The sequence below is a fragment of the Lithobates pipiens genome, unplaced genomic scaffold (assembly GCF_037356315.1).
Source record: "Lithobates pipiens isolate NorthernLeopardFrog02 unplaced genomic scaffold, aLitPip1_a1.2 Scaffold_3, whole genome shotgun sequence".
Classification (NCBI taxonomy): Eukaryota; Metazoa; Chordata; class Amphibia; order Anura; family Ranidae; genus Lithobates; species Lithobates pipiens.
This window is the reverse complement of record NW_027507790.1, coordinates 114217030-114243048: the sequence shown is the minus strand read 5'-3', so window position 1 is coordinate 114243048 and position 26019 is coordinate 114217030. Positions and strand designations below refer to the sequence as shown.

Here is a 26019-nt window from a genome sequence, read left to right as displayed (position 1 = left end):
AATTTTTATAAGCATGCCTTATGATTATCAGAGAGAAGCATTAAAGTTAATATTTTTTTATTGCAGAATAATGATAACCATATATATAGTTTATCTTTTAAATCTTTAGCTATCATTTCATTTATTAAAAAAACTGACATCATTAACAGAATAGCAAAGGTCATCTAGACAGTGAAGCTCAGAGCAGCTGTATGAGTATGTAAGTAGGCCAAAATATTAGTACAGATGTTTACTGCGGAGTCAGCACGTTTGCTGCCGGCTCTAACATCCGACAGCTGCAAAGGGTTTGGAGATCCTCAGCATCGACCCCATTATTTCAAAATTAATTTGCATACCCCAAAACTGCATTGTCCATGTACGAAAACTGTAATATAATGCAGATTTTTTTGCTAATTCTGCAGTACATTTTCTGGGCATTCCTTATAACAATACAGCATATGGATTAATATTTATTTAAGTTTTTTTTTTTTTTTTACAATGCTAACCAATTGTACAGTGTTTTACAGAACACATACATCTTTAACATCAGTCTTTACCCCAGATAAACTTCTACCGCACTCATACCATTACACACTCTAGGGCTAATCACTACCTGTTCCTCTACCATCTGCACCACTAAACGCTGCTGGGTTATGCCGCGTACACACGATTGGAATTCCGGCCAGAAAAAGACCGATGTGAGCTTTTCATCGGAAAATGCGACCGTGTGTATGCTCCATCGGAATTTAGCTGTCCGAATTCCCGCCAGCCAAAAATTGATAGCATGTTTTCAATTTTCCCGACGGAAAAACTTTCTATTGGTAATTCCGATCGTGTGTATGCAATTCCGACACACCAAAAATCACGCATGCTCAGATTCAACTACGAGACAGAAGCTATTGGCTACTGCCTATTGAACTTCCTTTTTCTAGTGGCATTGTACGTCACCGCGTTATAAACGATCGGAATTTGGTGTGGCTGTGTGTAGGCAAGACAGCTTGAGCGGAATTCTGACGGAATTCCATCGGGAAAACCATCAGAGCTTCTTCCAATGAGAATTCCGATTGTGTACGTGGCCTTAAAGATCTAAGCTTGCTGAGTACACTTCTGGATGCATAAAATACCCAGTGCTGAACCCAACCCCCCCCACACAAAAGCTCCCCCGAGTTTATAAGGATCACTTTGTTTTTGTTTGTATTTTAGTAGCCAACGAGTTGCTTTACAACATATGTATAACCCTAGCTTTTACTTTTTTCAAATTTCACGTCACTTCCTGTTCCAAAGACACAACAGGAAGCTAATCTGCCCAAGTGTGGTAAATTCCTCTTTTAAACAGCTGCCTCTGGAGCAGGTGCCCTGAATGGTAGATTTCCCTTTAACTATTTTTATTGAGGAAATTCTAAAATGTTGTATTTCCCATCACTTTCTTTCTTGGTGACCATAGTCACCAGTACAATGGGGGCACAGTGAGCAGTAAAAGGGAGGAAAATTTGGACGTATTCACTACAGCATTAACTGCTAGCTACTATATGTATTTTTTATTTGTCATTTTAAAATCTTTCTTCAAATCAACTCTCAACTTCACAAATGTGTAATATAAAAATGGATAATAAAGAAAATTTTCAGGAGTTTGATAGTTAAAGAAAAATATTATACAATTTGATTAATATAAGAAAATAAAAAATATATATTACCAACAACATTACAACACTACATACAAACTACTACAAACTGGATACAAAGAACTATATAATTCACTTAATTTAATAGGCAAAATACAACATCCAGTATGTCAGTCATTAAAAAAAAAAAACCCTTGAAAAAAAAACGAATTGCTAAAGTTGGACAAAATATCAACAAGGACGATTATCCTAAATTCAACATATGCAATATATTGCAGGTAATAGAAATAGCCTCCAGACATAAGCATTGAGAATAGTAGTAATACCTTTAGCTTTGAGTTTCTCAAGTCAGGCTGTATAATGTAGTATATAGCAGCATTTTGTGGGATAATGGCAAATGGCTAATAATATTGATGTTGGCAACCATAGACAGAAGCAAATGCTTGAAGATAAAAATATGTCCAGAACGATTGTATAATATATACACTTTCACTGGGTGAATTGCTATGCAAATATTTTTATAATAACACCCCTTAAAATACTGTTTGGAAGCTGACTTCACCACATATACAGTATGTCACAAAAGTACATCCCTCACATTTTTGTAAATATTTTATTATATCTTTTCATGTGACAACACTGAATAAATGTTACTTTGCTACAATACAAAATAGTGAGTGTATTTGCTGTCCCCTCAATAAATCTCAACAAAAATGAGTACACCCCTAAGTGAAAATGCCCAAATTGGGCCCAATTAGACATTTTTCCTCCCTGGTGTCATATAACTAGTTTGTGTTACAAGGTCTCAGGTTTGAATGGGGAGCAGATCTGTTAAATTTGGTGTTATCACGCTAACTCTCTCATACTGGTCACTGGAAGTCCAACATGGCACTTCATGGCAAAGAACTCTCTGAGGATCTGAAAAAAAAGAATTGTTGCTCTACATAAAGATGGCCTAGGCTATCAGAAGATTGTCAAGACCCTGAAACTGAGCTGCAGCACGGTTGCCAAAACCATACAGTGATTTAACAGGAGAGGTTCCACTCAGGACAGGCCTCACCATGGTCGACCAAAGAAGTTGAGTGCACGTGCTCAGCATCATATCCAGAGGTTGTCTTTGGGAAGTAGACATATGAGTGCTGCCAGCGTTGATGCAGAGGTTGAAGGGGTGGGGGGGTCAGCCTGTCAGGGCTCAGACTATATGCCGCACACGGCATCAAATGGTCTGTATGGTTGTCATCCCAGAAGTAAGCCTTTTCTAAAGATGATGCACAAGAAAGCCTGCAAACAGTTTGCTGAAGACAAGCAGACTAAGGACATGGATTACTGGAACCATGTCCTGTGGCCTGATGAGACCAAGATAAACTTATTTGGTTCAGATGGTGTAAAGCAGGGGTCTCAAACTGGCGGCCCTCCAGTTGTTGTGAAACTACAAGTCCCATGAGGCATTGCAAGGGTGAGAGTTACAAGCATGACTCCCAAAGGCAGAGTCATGATGGGACTTGTAGTTCCACAACAGCTGGAGGGCCGCCAGTTTGAGACCCCTGGTGTAAAGCGTGTGTTGCGGCAATCAGGTGAGGAGTACAAAGACAAGTGTGTCCTGCCTACAGTCAAGCATGGTGGTGGGAATGTCATGGTCTGGGGCTGCATGAATGCTGGCAAAAGTGGGGAGCTAAAGTTCATTAAGGGAACCATGAATGCCAACATGTACTGTGACATACTGAAGCAGAGAATGATCCCCTCCTTTCAGAGACTGGGCCACAGGGCAGTATTCCAACATAACGACCCCAAACACACCTCCAAGATGACCACGACCTTGCTAAAGAAGCTGAGGGTAAAGGTGATGGACTGGCAAAGCATGTCTCCAGACCTAAACTCTATTGAGCATCTGTGGGGCATCCTCAAACGGAAGGTCTCTAACATCCACCAGCTCTGTGATGCCATCATGGAGAAGTGGAAGAGGACTCCAGTGGCAATCTGTGAAGCTCTGGTGAACTCCATGCCCAAGAGGGTTAAGGCAATGCTGGAAAATAGTGGTGGCCACACAAAATATTGACACTTTGGGCCCTATTTGGACATCTTTACTTAGGGGTGTACTCCCTTTTGTTGCCAGCAGTTTAGACATGAAGGACTGTGTGAGTTATTTTGAGGGGACAGAAAATGTACACTGTTATACAGGCTGTATACTCACTACTTTACATTGTAGCAAAGTGTAATTTATTCAGTGTTGTCACATTAAAGGATGGAATATAATATTTACAAAAATGTAAGGGGGATGTGAGGTACTGTATATAGATATATATCAAGTCTTGCTATTATAAATAATCCAAGTTAATCTGACAGCAATAATTGCAAGATACTGTATGTGATACTGACAGCAACATGTCCTTTGGTTTTGTATCTATACATGGAACATATCCTTTATATAGCCTCCAATTTTCACAGTGGTGCAGTTCAGCCAGAAGAATTGGAACATGTTTTCCAATACTGACAATAAAGTAGTAATATGGTAACAAATATTCTGTATCAGAACTAAATAGGTATAGGAGCTATCAGTCAACCACAGAAAACTGCTCAAACACCCCCATTCTCCAGAGTTTGTTAGGGGGATATCATCAGCTTTTACTAGTGGCCATAATACAACATACGTTTTTTTCCTTACTTATGCTATTACGAATAAAGGACATCCAACCTCAAGAGAAAATAGTCTAGCTGCATTCAAATTTGCCAGTGAATGTACATGTACTGCAATTTTTTTATCAATACCCTTCTATGTGTTAACCCTTATGCTTCTATTTTGCACATACAGGACATATTTTATCTCTAAGTATTTGCATGTGTCTGTAGCTGGTTACAGCTCTTTTATTAGCTATTTGGCAATATCCCAGAGAATACTGCTATGTACTTTATTATACAGCCTGGCTTGAGAAACTGAAAGCTGTAGGTGTTGTTATTCTCAATGTTTATGCCTGGATGCTTTTTCTATTACCTGCAATCTATTACATATGTTGCATTTGGGATAATCTTCCTTGTTGATATAAGCCATCAATGCAGAGTCAGCAAAGTGTGATTGTAATAACTTGACTCTAATAATAAGACTCTATTGGATACAATATATCTTATGCCTATCCAGCTGGCTTTCTCAACAACAGTTTTGTTATACATATGCGCATATATTTTTCTGTGACCATTATCTATGACCATAGTTGATGAACTTTCACCAACTTCAGCACTATGATTTTTCAAGGTTTTTTCATGACTGTTATATGTTGTATTTTAATAGCTTAGAAAATGAAATTAATTATCCTATTTTTTTATTTTTTATCCACATCTAAGATAAAGGCCTCATGCACACTGTACATTTTTGCAGTTGCTTCTAGAGGGACATGGCACTTTTTTTTTTCCTGTCCATGGGGTTGATTTACTTAAGGCAAAAAGACGGTGCCCTTTGCAAAGTGCAGCTACACCCTGCAAGTGCAGTTGCTCTAGAACTTAGTAAATGAGCAGAAACTCTGTTAACTTCCATCAAGCAAAAATACTGTTTCTTTAATATTTTCTTTGTACATGATTGGGTACTCTTTGCAAAGTGAACCCTTGCCTCGTTTCCTAAGCTATGAAGATGACTGGAGGTTGGGACTTTAAATGAAGCAGGCAGGTGTAAAACATTTACATTTATTGGAAAATCAATGGTAAGTTGCATGAGGGTAGTCATGAGTACACCAATATATTCCATTCAATGGATAGACATACAGCAATAACAATTGACCACAAAAATACAAATCACATATTACAAGTGATCATTAAGTAAGTAAAACATATGGTTGGCATAAAACATGGAAAATTGAATGCTGAATGTGTTACCTCTAATTACTTTAATCTCTACTTTCCGTGACAGGGTCAGACCTTACAGATATTATTTGTTATTATACTACAGCATTCAATTTTCCATGTGCATGCTCCTGAAGAGTGGATGAATCCACGAAATGCATAGAGCTATTATATGCCATGTTTTATGCCAACCATATGTTTTACTTACTTAATGATCACTTGTAATATGTGATTTGTATTTTTGTGGTCAATTGTTATTGCTGTATGTCTATCCATTGAATGGAATATATTGGTGTACTCATGACTACCCTCATGCAACTTACCATTGATTTTCCAATAAATGTAAATGTTTTACACCTGCCTGCTTCATTTAACCACTTGCTTACTGGGCACTTAAACCCCCCTCAGTCCCAGACCAATTTTCAGCTTTCAGCGCTGATGCACTTTGAATGACAATTGCGCGGGCATACAACACTGTACCCAAATGACATTTTTATCATTTTTTTCCCACAAATAGAGCTTTCTTTTGGTGGTATTTAGTTACAGCTCGGAGTTTTATTTTTTGCTAAACAAACAAAAAAAGATGCAAAAAAAAAAAAAAAAAAATCATGTTTTAATAGTTTGTTATAAAATTTTGCAAACGGGTCATTTTTCTCCTTCATTGAAGTGCGCTGATTAGGCGGCACTGATGGCTGCATTGGTGGGCACTGATGGGCTGCATTGGTGGGCACTGATAGGCTGCATTGGTGGGCACTGATAGGCTGCACTGGTGGGCACTGATAGGCATAGTTAAGGCGGCACTAATAGGCACAGATAAGGCGGCACCGATGGGCACAGATAAGGCGGCACTGATGGGCAAAGATGGGCACAGATAAGATGGCATGGATGGGTGGCACGGATAAGTGGCACAGATGGGTGGCATGGATGGGCACTGATAGGTACCACTGATAGATGGGACTGATGGGCACTGATAGGTGGCACTGATAGGTGGCTCTGATAGGTGGCACTGCTGGGCACTGATGGGCGGCACTGCTGGGCACTGATGGGCGGCACTGCTGGGCACTGATGGGCGGCACTGGGGTGCAGCACCTTTGAGGCACATTGTGGGCACATTGTGGGCACTGTGGGTGGCACTGTTGGTGGCACTGCTGGATGGCACTGTGGGTGGCACTGTGGGTGGCACTGTGGGCACTATGGGCACTGCTGGGTGGCACTGCTGGGGGGCACTTACTTTTATTCAGGATGGCACTGCGGTGGGCAGGTGGGCACTGGCAGGGGGCAGGTGGTCAGCTGTATTGCTGGCCGTGATCGGGACTGATGTCAGCGCGAGGAGGAATAATAGCCGATTACCGGCTCCGTTCTATCACATGATCAGCTGTCATTGGCTGACAGCTGATCACGTGATAAGGGGTCGGGATCGACCCCTTGCACGGATCGGTGATCAGGCGAGTCTCACGGACTCGCCGATCACAGAGCGCGCGCAGGCCGCTCGTACCCGGGACCACGTCAATAGACGTAGTCCCGGAAAAGTAGATCCGCGCTAATGCCGTCATTTGGCAATAGCGCGGATCCCAAGTGGTTAAAGTCCCAACCTCCAGTCATCTTCATTGCTTTATTCAAATAGGGATGGAGGCAACTGACCTTACCCGGTCATCGCCTCATTTAAAGTCCCAACGTTCTCTTTTTCTTCGTTTACTAAGCTCTGAAGCAACTGCACTTGCAGAGGGCAACTCTAGTCTATTTGCCTTTAGTAAATCAACCCCAATATGTCTATGCACACATAGGGGGTTATTTACGAAAGGCAAATCCACTGTGCACTACAAGTGCAAACTACAAGTGCAAAGTGTACTTGAAATTGCACTGAAAGTGCACTTGGAAGTGCAGTCGCTGTAAATCTGAGGGGTAGATTTGAAATGAGGGGAAGCTCTGCTGATTTTATCATTCAATCATGCGCAAGCTAAAATGCTGTTTTTTGTATTCCTTGCATGTCCCCCTCGGATCTACAGCGACTGCACTTCCAAGTGCACTTTCAGTGCAATTTCAAGTGCACTTTGCACTTGTAGTTTGCACTTGTAGTTTGCACTTGCAGTCCAAATCCTGGATTTATATAGACACACAGAGGCACACCTCCAGCTCTGCAGCCTTGCATCTCTCGATGACCCTCTTATGACTCTGCCCCCTCCCTTACTGGCAAACTCTCATGAGAGTGAGATCCGTGCATGATGTCATAAGCCTAGGCTAATAGCCAGAAAACAAGCAGGAAGTGGGCTGTATAAGGTATTTACTGGCAGAAAAAATGTTTTACTATCCAAAGTTAAAACAACAAGGGCAGGAGATAGTAATAGATAGAATAGATGGAAAGTTGAAAAAATGACTGAAGATCTGCTTTACGATTGTAGTCTACAGTTCAGCTTCATTTACCACATACAATGCTAACAGCACTAAACATGTAATGGGCAGCACAGTTGCTAAGTGGTTAGCACTTACGCCTAGCAGTACTAGAGTCATAGATTTGAATCCCAAACATGACACCACCTGCCTGGAGTTTACATGTTCTGCCTGTACCTTGCATGAGTTTCCTCCCTCACTCCAAAGATATGCTTGTAGGTTCATTGTATCCAGCCTACATTGGCCCTAGTGTGTGTATGTATCACTGTGAGTTAGGGGCCTTAGATTGTAAGCTCCTTAAGGTGATTGTAAACCCTGTTACACCACTTGTACCAGAATAAGGCTTACCTATAGATACTGTAAATATCTCCTAAACCTGCACGGTATAGGAGATATTTCACATATATGCTTGTGCCAACGTCAGCGGCGCATGTGCACTGAAGAAAAGTACCGACCATGCTGTTTCTAAGGGGCCTGTGCTGTGACCGGTGGCTTCCGTCATCGTAGATCCAGCCAATCACAGCGCCAGAGCCCGCAAACCCAGAAATGACTCCAGGAGACATGTCGCCGGTCACATCGGTGTACGGGAACCACTGCAACAGCTTTGATCTAAGGTAAGTATTTCATAATGAGCTAGTATGTGATGCATACTAGCTCATTATGCCTTTGTCTTGCAGGTTTTTTGTTTTGTTTTATGGTTTTACAACCACTTTAAGGGCAGGGACTGATGTGAATGTATGATATATTTATAAAGCTCAGTGTAAATTGTTGGTGTTATATAAGGGCAGGGACTTTGTACTAGCTTCTAAAATTTGACTGGTTGATGCAGGCATTGCTTCTACATCCTTCCAGATTTTAGTATTACTTCATATACACTAGCTATCATACTGCAGTACTTTGACATATGTGTGAACCTGCCATCTCAGTTGGCAGTCAGCACTGCCTCTGAAATATATGGAGAGACTGGAATTATAGCATAGAGCTTACATTTCATTTTCTCCCATCTGCTTTGCTCTATTTGATTGCTCTGTCTTCTCTCAGGGCTCACCCTTCTGCAGATGGTGAGATATCACTCTGATGAGGTTACGATATCTTATCAAGTCTAAGTTGTAATGTGTAATGCACTCTTAATAACTGCCATTGGTGATGTGTTACATGGACAGGAAATGAGTGGATATCTCCCCAAGGGGCTCAGACTCAAAAAAGAGATTCAAACTCATCCACGTTGTATTCAAACCTAAACAAAACAGCAAGAAATCTGTCTCTGCCAAATCCTTTATGTAATCTTTTTTCCTGATTTGTCAACACATGGATTTAGCACAAGCTTATTGAAAGTTATAGCAATTTGGAAAACAGCTTCAATAACAAGCAATTCTGATTCTTAAGTCACTGTTACATCTCTGATATGAACTAAACAGAATTTCAATCTGCAACTTCGCATACTGCTTTTGGGTCAAGTATGGCCACTCTTTTGCTGGTCATATACAGAGTGTAACTTTTGAACTTTCCATTTATTTTCAAACATGATTTCCATCTGTCACACACTATTTTAAACATTTCCCAGTTTTAAGTGACCAAATGATCAAACTTGCATTGAAATTGATTGAAAATGCCTTTTGATTGGCCTAGTAGTGGTATGAACTGATTGTTTTCTTTGATTTTGGGAGAATATTGCTGGGAGTGAAGGTTAATAAAGAGCTCCAAACTGCTAAGCATATGGTCATTCAGTAAACTTTTTGAACGTATGACTTACTTTGTCCATAAATTATATAGTAACCAAGAAGCGTGCAAAATCTTGATGAACCAAGGCTTCGTTCACACCATGTGCAGAAACGTCAGTTTTTCTGCACGTGCTCTGCAAGGGCTCAAAGAAAATAATGGTTCTCTATGTGCCCTGTTCACACCAACACTGGTATCCTGTCCGGATTTTTTTGTGTGCAGGAAACTGCAACATGTATGCAGTTTTCTTTACGAAAAAAAAAAAAAAACTAACATGACATCAACATTGTGATAAACAGAGCACATAACTGATGTGCATGAAAACTGATGTCAACGTTCATAAAAACTCACTGAAACGTGCATAAAAAGTCATGTAAACTGATGTGAAGCTGATGTAAACTCATGTCTCTGCAAGTGAAATCTGCACGGTTTCCCATCAGTTTTCATGCACATATGGTGTGAACGAGCCCTTAAAGAGGAAGTAAACCCTCTCTACAAAAAAAATGGCATGATTGCCTTCACTAACGGCACGCTTAGTGCACCTGCGCCGTTGTCTGGTTAGACATCGGTGCCCGTTTTTAGCAAAATATCTCCTTAACCGTGTAGGTTAAGGAGATATTTCTTGCCCCTACAAGTAAGCCTTAATCTAAACTTACCTGTAGGTTAAAGTGGTCTGTAATGCTTTACAACCACTTTAAGGCCCGTAAACAACACCAATATCGGACGAATGATCGTCCATTTTTTTTGTATGCTAGTCTCATAACGGAAACGGTTACTCAACTTATAAAAATTCTCGTATGACAGAATTGAACTTGATGTAATTTGATGTAATGTATTGTATTGTATAGTAATGTATTCTTTTGTTTCTGGCCATGCGTAATCTTGTTCTTCTGATTTTTATTTAGACGAAAAATATACTGATTAAATTAGAATCTTATGATCTGGTATCGTTCAAGAAAAATGTTCATGTTTGTCCCTTCGGATAATTTCGGACAGACCGTCATGATTGGCTCTTCGAAAGCTTTGTACTAACGATCAGATTATTGTACCATTTCGAAGAGCGGTATTTTTCATCAGATTTTCTGATCGTGTGTACTAGGCTTATGCAAAAAATGTTGCCGGTTTTATTTTGTAGAAAGGGAGCACTGCTGATGTAAGTGTTTGAGTTGTTAGAATTTCTCAAAAACAGTTCATCGGATTCTATTTATAATTCTCCAACTGTCATTTTACAGAACAGTACAGTGTTTTAATGCAATTTTTCAGTTTGGTAAATTTGATGCAATGTAAGCCACTAAATTTAAATGTGAGTAAATGTTTCTTTTGTTATATCCACATAGGCATAATGGATCAGTGAACATTTTATTCAGTGACATGGAGCCAGAAGAACCCGAGATGCAAGAGTTTTTCCTATAACCCTGTCTTCTAACAAATGTCCTGAGATCCCACCTTTCAATCCTCGGCTCCCATGAGGCCTTATGATGTTTTTACACTTAGTGTTGGTGTGTTTGTTTGGTGTGGATACTTCATTTCTCAGACATCGACTTTTTGTCTTTGTGATGACAAGCCTTTTTTATACTGCACTGCATGGACAGTAATTTGATATATATCTGACTCTAGTTCCTGTTCATAAAGAAAATATTTTGTGTTTTGTTTTTGTTGCCTTAGTTTCCTCTTCAGTTATTGTACACTGTATTTATTATTGACAAGTTTCATCCCATTGCTTATGTCACAAAGAACCCAGTGCTCTGCTCAAATAATTCCTGCCATTTTTAGGGGTTCATTGAAGATTTCTTACATTGTCTTTAAAATGTCATTTGTCGTTTTGAGTAAATCAGATTCTTGGAATCACAACTGGTATATAAATAAATGTACACATTTACCTTTTCTGGAGTCATTTGTAATGCTGTAATCCATATTTCTGTAAAATAAATGTTAAACAAATCTTTAGAGCTGCAATGGAAACTGTACTGTACTGAACAGAACTGCCTGAATTCTTAATAGAGAAACCCCCTCCCCCACACACACTAGTTATAAAAATTATTAAAAAAATCATAGGAGAAAGGCATTATACTGTATATATAAAAAATATATAGAAATAATATTTGCCAAATCCTTGTATTAAAATTTAGAGCTAGGGATTTTTGTATAAGAAGCTGTAAAAACCAGCTTGTACCTTTTTTGAGCTTCATGCCTAAAAATTAGCAAGTAATCAAACATTCCCTAGTCTGATAATTCGTTTTTCTATTCCTTCTAAATAATGTAAAAAAACAACCTACCTTTGCTTCAGTGAACTGGTAAATGATTTTACCATTAACTCAGCACAAGTAAATTGCACCAGAGTGAGTTTTTAAAAATAAAAGTATAAGGATAATCCACATAGAGAACAGGTAAATTACACATAAACCACTTTTATGCCTACATGTTCTCCTGGGATATTGAATATGTGGCCTTCAAAATTGGGCAATCCATTGGTTTATAGTTCCTTTGCTGAAGTATTCAAACTTCAAACTGTTGACGGTACAGCAAGTGTAACAGGTCGGTAACAGGTTGGTACCAGAAATCATGTTTTTCTAAATGCCATTAAAAAAACTTGAATAAAAAAATTAAAAAACAAAGGAAGTCTAGTGGATTGATGTCTGCTACAAATCATCCTATCTTAGTGGAATCTTGAACTCAATTCAGTCATCTCATGGCTCATTCTGAAACAGTTTTTTTGTGTAATGCCACCCTTGAAAAAAAAAAAACTTATAACCTCATACATTGATTTGAAGAATTCATCTACCCAGGATTAAAGTAAACCTGTGGGGGAATTGATAAACAGGCAGCAGGATGAGACCTGGAGCCATCTCCAAGTTATGCGTATGGGCACTTTCCGAGTGTCACTATTTCCATGACCTTATGCGTGGGTCACAAATAATAATTCTGAGCTTTCTGACAGGTCTCTCAGTCTCTGAAATGGGGCAGATATATAAATGAAATATTAGTAATAACGTGAGGTAGAGAAATGACAGATGTTGCTCCAGGTAGGTAGGAGTAGGAAATGGTTAAATGTCATCAGTCTTTTTTTTTTTCTTGCATGTTCTGCTGTCTGTGTCCAACTGCAGACATTTCCTTTTACTAACAGTCCCAGTGATACAACAGGAAGCGAGAGTTGTTTAGTGACTGTAAAATTTGGATTGTCCGTCACTTTCTGCCCTGCTGACAATGTTCAATGGGAAATCCTATCAGTGAAATCATATCAGCAATAAAATACCTGACAGAAACTCACCAAAAAAGTTTTAGTTTTAAATAATATAAGCCGTAAGGCCAAAGTTGAACCCCACCAGCTCTGTATAGAGTATATTTTGTGCCATTATGAAAAAAACTGGAGCAGATATACAGTAAAATGTAATGTGTTTAATAAAATAGCTAACGGTAATTACGTACTGGATACAAGTTCATATACTACATGGCTTGCCTTATTAAATAGGCCCGGTATGTCTACATACCAAGGTGCCAAATGGGACAGTGGAGGAGGCAGGAGGCCCGGTATGACTACACTACACTCTGTCTGTGTCTGTGATTTCAATCAAACATTTTCTTTTCTTTCTTTTTTTTGAAGACAGCAGGTGATTCATAGGTAGATGTCATAAAATTAGTCTTTAGAAAGTATTGAAAGTATAATAACTTGCAAAAATGTTGGCATTACTAAATTGCACAGTACTGCCCAATTGATTAGTAGTGTTGCCAGTTGCTGACATGTCTTAATTTGACGAAGAGTATATTTAGGTTCATTCAGCAAGACTAACAGCATGATAGGCAAGAGCAAAGGGCAAGAAGAAGGATGATGCAGTCAACATTTACATTTTACTTTTTCTAGTAAACTGAGGCCTCATTGGTTACTACAGGTTACTGCAATGTATACATAGTCATGGCTCTTTGCACTGTCTTGTTTAAAATGTCTGTCTGCTTCATTTTCCCAGAATCACTTTATGACATTTTTAATGCTATGAAACTCAACTGACTTCTTCTGTAGATTTCTACAGCTTGGTAATGTCCTACAGAAAAAGTATGACAAATATAATTATCTAAAACAAATGATAGTAATCCTGAACTTAAAGAGGAGCTCCAGGCTCCGTCAGAAAAAATAAGTCAGCAGCTACAAATACTGTAGCTGTTGACTTTTAATATTAGGACACTTACCTGTCCAGGAATCCGGCGGTGTCCTCACCTGACCCGATTTTTCAGTCAGCTATCAGGTGTTACCACCACCATCTCCACTAAGGGAAACCGGCAGTGAAGCCTTGCGGCTTCACAGCCAGTTTCTTACTGTGCAAGCATGCTGCAGTCTGTAAGTGAGCCAGCTGTGGGGGAAGGGGAGCTGAACTCAGCCAAAAGTAGGAGTGGGTACCTGTCAAAACCAAGTTCCTGCCCCACCCTCCTAAAAAAGGTGCCAAATGTGGCAGTGGAGGAGGCAGTAGGCAAACAATCGGAGCTTCCCCTTTTGAGGAAAGCCATAGATTATGCCATGGATTGAAGGTAAAGAAAATCGCTTGATTTCCCCATCAACACAGTCAGTGTTGATGGGGGATGTACATAGCTGTGCTATTGTTCTGACAGCAGGATCCCACAAGAAAAACCCAACAGGCTAGTTGTACTGATTTTGATCAATAGATCAACTTCAGTACAACCAGCCCGCCCATAGATTAATCAAAATTCAGATGGTTCCTGCTGAATCAGCAGAATTTTGATCTGTCTATGACCAACCTTACAATAGCATTACAGGCTAAAATAAACAAAGTTCAAATCCTTGCCTCCCCACTGCTGATGCATGCGGTTTACAAAAAATTACTGTGTAAGTTATATTTTTCACTTTTTTGGAGCGGTCACATGATCGGACAGCTCCGCCTGCTATGTGTCAGTGAGAGGCTTGCTGGTGGTTGGAGCGAACTCTCTCCCCCTCAACATTAGATGGCACACTGGAAACCTTACGTCTCTCACTGATACACAACAGATGGAGCTGTGCAATCACATGACCGTTCTGAGAATGTGAAAAAAATAGGTATTTATACTGTGATATATTGAAAACAGTATGCAGCATGGTTCTCATCAGTGAGGAAGCAATGCTTTTAAATTTTGTTTATTTTAGCATATACTTCTACTTTAAATCGTAAAGCCAGCTATTTTGTACTGTAACAGACAACTTTAATATGACTGCAAAAAATGTTTAAAACTAAATCTACTATATTTTCTTGCACTCTGAAACTGGTAATAGTAAATTGAAAATATACCTAAACTCATGCCACAAAGAATCCAGCCAACCCTCCCCAGCCTACTAAGCTAATGAAACTTAGAACCCCATACCCAGTGCATACTTACTTCTCCATGGAGACAGTGGCATCCTGCAGTGTTCTTATCTCATTGATGCAGAAATCTCCTCTGGAACTCACCACATCTGTAAGCAACTCCCCATAGACTTGAACTGAACCATAGTCTTTGGGCAGCCATACATTGAAATTTAGCCCATTCAGCATGGACCAGCCAAACTTTGATCTTTGTTTGGGTTGATCTATGTTGGTTTTTCCCAACAATCATTGTGTTCTGACAGCAGGGGAGTTTCCCCACCATCATAACACAAAAGCACAGTGGGAGGGGTTCCTTCGGCCACATCAAGTTTGTGACTAGAGGAGAATCAGATATTTATTTATTTATTTTTGTTTATACCCACTGGTTAAGCAAAAAAAAAAGATTATTGTATGTTAATTATTATTTGCTGTAAGCACTTGGGGAGGGCGTTTGGTAATCTTAGATAACGTTTGATAAGGTTAGATAGGTTAACATGCAAGGAAGAAGCAGGAGGAGTTTTTTTTTTTTAGCAAACATGTAGCTGTACTTTATTTTTATTTTTTGTATAGCTCTTAAGCTATTAAAAGCTACTAAAGCTTTATAAACCTTCTATGTGCAGTATCCATGCAGAATTGATAGCTGCTCTGTAAGAGGACAACCAAGGGTTAGTTGTCTTCAAGTAGCTGTATTTTGAGAGCCTCCCTTGGGGTTTTGCCAAAGGACCATACATTACAAAAATATATATTTTTAAAGAAAATAAATAAGGCTAGAAAGAATACAATTATAATGCACATGATGCTGAGTAATATATTCTGAAGCCGTACTAATAATTACTAAGACGACAATTATGATATATTCATCTAAAAAAAATGTTTCTTCATTTTGGGTAAAATGGGGTAAATTGCAATTTTTTTTTTAATGTTGTGACTATCTAAGTGGATTCCCCATATATTTCTATGGAGAACACAATAGTGGGCAAGTAACATGTTTTTTTTTTTTAATAAGTTACATTGAGTAGCAGTAATTCTCATTGTGAGGCTCTAAAAACAATGCTCAGTCGAAAAATCACTTTTTTCACTTTATCACCAACGTGGGAAGTGTAGAAGCTGGTGGGAAAAGAAAAGTTAAAATCAAAGACAACTTTTACTTTAACTACACCAGATTATATAGTCAGGCCAAGAGGACCACAAGGATGACACTCAGTCTGTGATTTCCAGCTGGTCTTCACAGACCAAAAGTGGCCATAAAAATGTATGTTGCTCATTGCAAGCATTTTTGGGCAGTTATTGAATCATTTCCTTAAATAGAGCAGAAAGCCTGGGTGGTGAGGTTTTGTCCAAGGTTCTCTTTTTTTTTTTTTTTTTTACTAATAAGTCATCAATGGGATCAGCATCCATCAAACGCTGATTATTCAGTGTGCACCCCCATGCTTTTCTACTGACCAGTGTACAACAGGGAAAAGGAAGCAGAGAGGGTTGGCCCAGAATGCGTGTTTTACCCGTACCTTTGGGAACTTGGGGTGCTTTGAAAGAAATCTGTGCATGGAGGTACCTGCTAAATGGCCCTAAGCTAACTTTATGCGGTAAGGTGAACCCACAGCTCTTGTTCATGGTAGTCTGTGCAGTGGTCATAATGATCACAGGATTTTCTTACCCCTCATTTTTCTGTTTACAGAAGACAGAGTAAAATAGTTGTAATCACTAAAAGCACTAGGCAGTGGCCAGTTTATCAATGTTTAACGGACAACAGACATTAAAGTGATACTAAACATATACTGTTTACTGGATTATGGCACTGTAGTTATTTTAATAAAAAAAAAAACACATCTTAGTACCTTTTTCCCAATCGATATCCAACTGTCACATGACTGGGCTCTTTCTCAGCATGTCTGCAGGGAAACAGAAGCAGGAAGTCTTCTGCTACTGGTCATATGTTAAAAATGTAAAAAAGAGCAGCCTTTGGAATACACAGTAAAAATAAATAATTCAAATCAATAAACTGTTTTGAATTGGCATACAAATATATATTTGAAATCAAATATTTATTATTTTGTGGAAATACCAAGGTGTGGGCAGATTTCAGGCTGTATCACGCCCCTCCAGTGAACAGTGTCTTAGAATAAGATTGATTCTTCCATTAATCTACAAGTAATATCCTGTCCACATTATGTTTAGTTGGTTGGTGGGCATGGAGGAGGAGGGAGGGCGTGGAATGTTATTTGCCACTGTGTATACACCCACGGGGGTGATTCTATAGTCACATGGGCTGCTCAGATGTAATAAGGAGGAAATAGCAGCATAGAAACTCACAGAAAACTGAGTATGTGCAGAGTTGCAACCACAGCTGCAAAATCCCTAGCTAAATTGGAGACATGGACAGAAGGTGGAGACAGAGAGCAGCAGAATCAACCAGTTTTTTCTGCAGAATATAGAAAATGAATCTCATTGTGATGGAGTGATTCTATTGGTTTTGGGTCAATTTTTATTTTAGCTACATTTTTAAACTTGTTTTTTTTTTTCTTCTTTTGCCATTTATATTAAGTCTTTGTTTTACAAAAAAAAAAAAAATTGCATTTATTTATTTCAGCTCTGACAATACAGAAAAAAGTAAATGTGTATAAAACCAATAAACCGACCCTTTTACAGTGTCTAAAAGTCTCACCTTCATGTTTCCTATACAGTATGACATACAAGGAAAAAAATCTAACTGCTTGCTATTGGAAATAAGAAATGTTCTCTCTTCAGACACTTGTATGCTTGATATAATACGATTTCCAAAAATTATAACCTGCCTTAAAACAATAAATCCTATAATAATTGAAAGAACATTCATTCTCATTTCCCACAATTCTGCAAAGCCTGCAATTCCTGCAATACCTGTCTGCAAAATTAAAAACCTGCAATGCCTTGTCTTTGCATATTTGCTTGCATATATATCCTGAATTTTAATTATAAAGTAGAACATTTTTTGGCAACAGATAAAAATTTGCGAGTAATCTGAATCTGCCCCGCCCCCCCCATATTAGACTAGGAATACATGTATGACACAATTGCATGGAAATTCCTAACTTTCCATATGGGTAATTTATATCATACTATGTAGAGGGCATGGGAATTATTTCTACAACCTGATATGCTTTACAGATTTCAATCTGGTAGTGTTTTGTAATTCTGGTTCCCAGTTTTAAATTACAACTGAAAATCTAAGATTTCACATTTAAAGTGCTGGCACAAAACAAAATATATAGTTGAAATATATATGTGTGAGCTGTGTCAACTTTCAGAAATTGTAATTTTTAGACAGCTTTGAAATTCAGACAGCACAACCTGTTCCTGATCATTTCATTTCCTTTACTGCAGTCGAACTTCACTTTGTCAGGATTGCGATTGGATAGTGAAGGAGCAGCAGCTCACAGATAAGGCCATTGCTGTGCTCTGCACTGCGGAATGCAATAAATCCTAATTAGCTTATAGCAACCCCCCCTCAGGTACTATTTAAAATACATTTAGGTATACATAACTGGATTAATTGCAATATTACATTCCACCAACAAGTGGTGCTGCTAGTTTGTTATGGCACATCTCTGACCCAAGAACACCCAGACTTATGGTAGGAAGAATCCACAATGTTTTATTAAGGTGGGGGATTTCCACTTTCCCTGGTATCCTTTCAAAAGACTGTGCTGAATCAACAAGCAAATGTTCAACCATCTTCCATATAAAACAAAAGCAATAGACAACATTCAGGTCGGTTTATCAATCCGCAGTGAAATGTGTGTACAAAAAACTGATATTTGTGCAGTTGCATGGGATGATCGCAGCACATAATTTTCTACTGTAAATTAATTATTTTTAGTTTGTGATGTCTCCACGTTATGTTTTTGTAAAGAAGAGGTTGTTTTCTTCTGAGCCTTTTACATTTTATAAAACTGTTGATTAAGTAGACTGCTAACTATAGAACATGTTATTAAGATGTTTCTATTGTACAATGGTTGTTCCATAATAGAAGAGCACTCAGTCTTGCTGTAAGAAATATTTTATGAAAAATTAGCACTTTTTTTATCTAGCCTATGTTGGGTTTGACATTGTGAAATTGATGTTTTTGAAAACTGTACATTTTGGATGCAATAACAATAAAAAATAACTTGCAATTCTTGTGTTTCTTTTTACGCTGTAGAGAGTGGTAAAATTGTGCATTTTGTATTGTAAACAACACTTTGATATATGCTGCCCAGATATTTTGTTCATGTATGATACAGCAGAACAGCTGAATGCATAGGGCCTTAAAGAGGAAGTAAACCCTGATAAGTTTACTTCCTCTTTGATTCCCTGCAAAGGTAAAGCATAATGGACTACTATGCATCGCATAGTAGTCCATTATGTGTCACTTACCTGACACAGGAGCCAGCGAAGTCACCGCTGTCCCCTGTAGTCCGGAGCATCCATCTTCTCGGTGGGTCTCGCTGCTCCGCGGCTGTCATTCGGCGAAGCCGCGATGGCGTCACTCCCGCGCATGAGCACGGGAGCCGCCACTCGCGGTATACCGCTGTTGACAGTGGCGCACTCAGTGCGCCTGCGCACCGCTGTCTACGGTGCATGCGCCGTAGACAGCGGTGCCTGTCTTTCGGCAAATATCTCCTAAACCATGTAGGTTTAGGAGATATTTCTTGGACCTACAGGTAAGCCTTAATCTAGGCTTACCTATAGGTCAAAGTTGGTTGTAAGGGTTTACAACCACTTTAAACGCAAGTACCCTTTGGTACAGCATTTAGTTTCGTCCAGTTGTAGCCTGCAATTTCTGCAATGCCTGCCTGCAAATTCAAAGTCTGAAATTCCTTGTCTTTGCATATTTGACTGTCTGTAGACAGTGGGGCTAGATGCTGTACCTTTAGCTCCCGGGTGTACGCTGTGCAGTTAGACACCCCCATGTGCAAGGGGCCTATTAGGGCATTTCTATCCTCACATTAATCCTCTCTGCTCTTTTATCAACAACTTCTTGACAGCTTTACTAAATGCTGTTTAAACAGGCAGAATGCATGGAGGATTGGGTGGAGACACAAAGGGAAGTTGTGAAAAGCCTGTGACCCCTTAGCAACTCTATCTAGACAGCAGGGGTCAAAGAGAATCCTAAGTCCTGCTGCTGTGCTTGCACAGCAGCTTGGAAACCTGCTAAATGAAATGTATGCAGGTACTGCAACTTTTTATTGTGTGATTACATTTTAATAAAACGTGATTTTGTCATTTGTGTCTGGAGTTCTTTAGGGACACAAGATTCAGTTATTCAGTTATTCAAAGACAATTCGGTTATAGTGGTGCCTGCAGGAGGACCCGAACACTGAAAGAAAAAAGCCATTAGCCAGCCAGGTTTAATCCCTGCCACTCCCAGCTTTCTTCAGTTTTGTTGAAAAGCAATGATATCAGTATATCACAGACACAGATGGCTGAGACTTGGGCCCCTAATGAACTCCAAGGATTCCATGTTGAGCAAAAATTCTGTTCTTTTTCTCAATCGTTAAGGGACACATTCTACAGTTCAGAGACAACTAGGATGCCCAAAAGCAGACTAGCTGTTAGGTGAACAACAATGACAAAACACAAACAGGCAAACATAACCTAAAAACAATAGAACTGGGGGCAGCTTGCAGGTCAAAGAGCTGCCTGAAGAACCTTATGCCTAAAGCTGGCATCATTTGAGGCATAATCATCCATCCAGATGATGGCTAATTCTCCAAACTTCAAGAGTATGTGAATAAAAGACCAGGTGTTAGCCTTGCAAACAGTTGACTTTTGCCAAAAAGCCATAGGCACTCACAGATCTAGCAAAGTGACCTTTAAGAGCAAAGACTGAAAAACAATCCTTAACACCAGAAACCTGAATGATAATCTGTCTGATCCGCTGAGAAATGGTGGAGCGAGAAGCTAGTTCCACTTTATAGGGACCATCAGGAATGATAAATAGAGAGCCAGCCTTTCTGAAAGAAAGCAGTGAGAGAAAAGTAACTTTGCATAGGCACAAATTACATCCAGGCAGTAAGAGAAATTTCCTTTTGATGTATGGGATGTGGACAGAGAAGGGAATGTCCTGGTTGAGGTGAAAATCTGAAAACACCCTAGGAAGGTGAGCTTCATAACCTTAACCTTGTGTAAGAGCCGATAGAGTTCTTGGGAGTCACCATGTACAAAATTCTTGACCAATGAATAGGAAGCTATCAGATACAAGCCTGATTGCAGAAAGATTAGGATTCTTCCCACTGAGTATTTCCCGGGGCAAAATTTTTATGTCTTGAACCAGGCGAATTAAGTCTTCCATGTGTGATGAAATACTTACTAGCTTTTAACAGTGTAGGAATTAAAATCAGAGCGATCCCTATCTCATAGGGTGTACGTTAGCAGGTTGATCGGGTTGGAATATCAAATCGGCTTCTGGTGCCTCGCTAATGGCTTTGACCAGTGCTATGGCATTGCCTGACTGAATCCTGATCCACTGACCCTCCAGTCCAGTCAGGGTGTCCAGCATTGCATTGCAGGGTGTCTTGGACCTTCAGAATGTTGATCAGATGACGAGATTGTTCTGGTAACCATGTCCACTGACAAGATTTTTACCACTCCTCTCCAGCCCTTCAGTCTACCATCCATTGTTAGGATCTGCCAAAACATTGAGGAAGGATTTCCCCAACTCCAAAGCTGGATTCCTGATATACCATACCAGAGATAATCTAGTCTTTGGTGTCAGGTAAGTCAGTTTGTCTAGAGGTTGAACAGATTTGTCCCACAATCACAGTGTTGTTTGGGTCTGGAGTGGAACTAAGCAAATGGAAGTGCCTCAAAGTAGACTATGATCAAGCTCAGAAATCTCATGCAGTATTGCAGAGTTGGAAAACTCCTGGACTGTAGAGTCTGCGTCTGGGAGTGGAGAGGCAGAAGTGTTTCTTGGGGAAAAACCTTGGTTTGAGCTGTGTCTAGGATGAGACTCAGATATTTAAATGTCTCCAATTTCTACATAGTTGCATAGTTAGATTGAAAAAAAAAACACTAGTTTATTTAATTCAACCAATAAATAATAAAAAAACAAAAACAAACATAAAACTTCCATATGGACAATCTTATATCCACAGTTGATCCAGAGGAAAGCAAAAAAATAAAGCATGATCCAACTGAACTTTTTTAAAGACGGGACTGTTCTTATCATATTGTCACTATCAAGTTGTGCAAACTGTTCCTTCAACAGGAGTTTGTCCAGGTATACTACAATAGGAGCATAGTAAGGCTAACATTCGTGCTATTATGTTGGTGAACCCTCGTGGTGCAGAAAACAGACCAAATGGTTGGGCTACAAACTGGGAGTATTGTGTGCATACAGCTGAATGGTGGTAGCTGGATGGACTGGAAAGTCGGATGCAAAAATCATGATTTCTATGGGATTTTAACAGCAATGTGAACAAAACTATAATAAAAACATGTGACAACTTTATTACAAAAGTATATATAAAAATCACATAATAGGCTGTGGTCATAAAATTACATATTTGCTGGTAACTTACAAATCTAGATATAGCTGAGGAGCTTAAAGTGGAACTCCACCCAAAAGGAGAAATTCTACCCTTCCTCCTCCTCCCCTGCTCCCCTGCCTCATTGGGGGAGGGGGGAGCGGGTACCTAGGTTTGACTAGGCCAGCGCTAGATTCGTAGACAGGTGACAGTTTTTGTAGCTACGGATTTTTAATTTCTAAAAAAATGGGTAAAGGTCCTCTTTAATAAAAGTAAACACTGTTATATTAATGAACATGTCATACTCACTGTATATCTATATGTGCAACAAACCAGCAAAGATTTAAACCTAATATACACAGTCTGGTCACCTTCCATTTGCTACCGACTACCCGGAGCCTCAGCACCCACTGAGGCCAATGGATCCACAACCAAAAATGGACAAAGAGCTGTGGCCCAACTATAAAAAAGAGTGTATGTTGAAATAAAACATATATATGGACTGTTAGCCCTTGTACACACGGTCGGACATTCCGACAACAAAATCTGTCGGATTTTGTCCGAAACTTGTGTTGCATACACACGGTCGGACAAAGTTGTCGGAAAATCCGATCATACTTAACGTGATGACGTTATTTCGTTACAACGGGACTACGCTCAGGCTAGTAGCCAATAGCTTTGGTCTAGGAATTTGATCTGAGCATGCGTGCCACTTTGTCCGATTGGAATTCTCTACACACAATCGGACAAAGTCCGATCGGATCATGTTGTCGGAAAGTTTTATAGCCCAGCTCTAAAACTTTGTCCGTCGGATATTCCGAAGGAAACAGTCCGATGGAGCCCACTCACAGTCGGATTATCCGACAACACGGTCCGATCTGACATTTTCCGTCAGAATGTCCGACTGTGTGTACAAGGGCTTAGATAGAACAATTTGGTTTGTTGCAGGCTGGTTGGTAAATTGAGCTGGTAATTTTTCTTTGTTGTTGATGGCCCAACTGCAAAAATACAGCTCTGCTTTAGCTGTATAGACAGAAATATGGGATCACTCATTACTGATCTGTCAGCCTGATAATATGCAAAGAACTTCTGACCTAAAACAAATGTGAAAGACATAAGATCAGACTTTTCAGACTGTTATGTTTGCTTTTGGATAGTGACTCATGAAGTAGCGAAGCCTAGATTAAGATGACAGCCCAGATGCCTGCATCTTTTCTGTTTAATACAATCATACACATACACTTTGCAAAGTATATTTGCATATTCAGGCTTTAGCCTGTATGGAAAACGTCTACATTACAAAAATACTATAATTACGCTAAATGCTCCCCATTTATAGTAGTGGACTGATTAAAGTTTATGTACCCATTAATTTAAATTCATATTCATTGTTCATATAAATTGTCAAAATGTAAAATAAAAAATATATGTAGCGCTATTCTCGTAGCAGCCGCAGGAATTTCTTGTCCAGATCTTGTCCCAACTTCAACATGCACTCTTTCTCCAAAGGCCAGTCTAGGGGATGTTTGATAGGGATGAGGGAAGTGGTGGGATACTCCAATTAAGAACTACTGTATGTACAGCTGAGGACTTAATCTTCTTGAAGCTTAGGTAGTAGTAGTAGTAGTAGTAGTTGTAGTAGCAGAGCCATTAGAGTAAAGTCGCTTTAACCAGTACTGGCCAACCCGTAATTCAGGTGGAAACAGTTGATTTTATGTCACTTGATATATATACGCTGAAGAACTCTATAGATCTATTGTGTACCAAAGCAATTTGTATGCTGGTCAATTCATCGCCGCTAATCTCCAGTTGACCCTTGCCAGAGATTGGAAACCTATTACAGTTTCCGAATTTAAAACCTTGCTGGGCCTATCCCTCCTCATGGGCATAACTAAAAAGAGCGAGTTGTGGTCATATTTGCCCACTGGCCCAATTCATCATATGCCTGTGTTCTCTGTATCCATGACCAGGGCTAGATACGAGCAGATCTTGCGGTTTATGCACTTCAATAACAATGAACTCAGTCGTCCTCGGGGTGACCCTGGAATTGATCAGCTCTACAAAATTTGGCCGCTTGTAAACCACTTCAACCAACAGTTTGCAGCCTTGTTTACTCCTGATCAAGTTGTCTGCGTTGATGAGTCCCCAATTACATTATCTGGCCGCTTGTCTTTCAAACAGTATCTTCCCAGCAAGCATGCCAGATATGGGGTCAAGTTGTATAAGCTCTGTGACAGGGCAACAGGCTATACATATAGTTTTATGGTTTATGAGGGAAAAGATAGTCACGTGGAGCCGAACTGCCCAGACTACATAGAGAGCACAGGTAAGATTGTGTGGGACTTGGTATTACACTTATTTGGAAAGGGGTACCACTTGTACGTGGACAATTATAACATAATCGTGCCACTTTTGAGTCACCTTTTTGATTGCGGTATTGGTGCATGTGGCACGTGCAATCTAATCGCCGGGGCTTACCCCAGCAGCTTGTAGATTCTCATCTTAGACTGGGGGAGAGAGCCTTCTTCGAGATGTAATAATTTGCTTTCAGTGAAGTGGAGGGATTCACGGAAAGTTTTCGTTCTGTCCCCCCTTCATGCTGATACCAAATTCCAATGGCGACTGGTGTTGTGGAGAAACCCCTCTGTGTCCACGAATATAACCTTAATGTGGGAGGGGTGGACCTCAATGACCAGTTGATGGCGCCATACTTAATTGGCCGTAGAGCCAGACACTGGTACAAAAAAGCATCTGTATACCTATTTCAATTGACTCTTCTGAACACTTATGCTATACAAGGTGTCAGGATGAACTGAATGCTTCCTTAAATTCCAGAAGGAGTTCATTACAGCCCTGTTTCCAGATGATGCTGTGGCCCAACTTCCCAATGCAAATGCAATGAGTCAGCTGCATTAAAGGTATTTTCCGTATGTCTCCCATGATACCCCTACCCAATGAACCCCCCAAAGAAGATAGAAGATGTTGTGTCTGTAGGAAATGCGAATAGAGGCGTGACACCCACTTTTATTGTCCCTCCTGTCAAGAACCTGCTCTCTGCATAAATTAATGTTTCCAATGCTACCACACACTAGTGGAGTATTAGCGTAGGGTACAGCACTGCACAGTCATAGGACACACTTTCACAGGGTCTCCAAGGATGCCATTGCATTTTGAGAGACCCAAATCTGGAACATTTACAGTTAAAAAAAAAGTATATATAACATAAAAAAGCCAAAAATAGTTGTGTTTTTCTTGTTCTTTCTCTCTCTATTGTTCTGCTCTGTTTTGCTGTATTTTATGTTTAACTCCAATGTTTTATTGTTAATATGTTTTATCATGTTTGCTTTGCAGGTATGTCATTCTTTAATACTTTACTGTTTACTGAGTTTTAATCATTATTTTCTTTGTAAGTATGCCATTCAGCTGCAGCACTGATTTATCTATCTTGACAGCAACAGGGTTTGCGCTCGCGATATGTAAATCAGTGACTCCAACGCTGTAGGAGGAGATTTCACCACCACAGATGAAAAAAAAGAGCATATAAGCATGGGGACAGGGGTGGAGGGGCAATTTGCCCCTAACATTAGGGGTGGATTGCCCCCATGCTTCGGCATATACCATTGTTTGTTTTTCAGGTACGCCATTCAGCTGCAGCACTGATTTACTTATCTT

General features: G+C 39.6%; 1 protein-coding gene across 11 annotated transcripts in view; it reads left to right on the top strand.

Annotated features, from left to right (window-relative positions):
* Nucleotides 1-11420, top strand: part of SNCAIP (synuclein alpha interacting protein) — a 311501-nt gene extending 300081 nt beyond the window's left edge. For all 11 annotated transcript variants that reach the window (XM_077462204.1, XM_077462193.1, XM_077462201.1 and 8 more), the window contains one exon: nucleotides 10874-11420. In XM_077462204.1, the coding sequence (XP_077318330.1) occupies nucleotides 10874-10879 (6 nt within the window). In that variant the 3' untranslated portion in view covers nucleotides 10880-11420. The remainder of the gene's footprint in view (nucleotides 1-10873) is intronic.
* Nucleotides 11421-26019: the final 14599 nt, after the last annotated feature.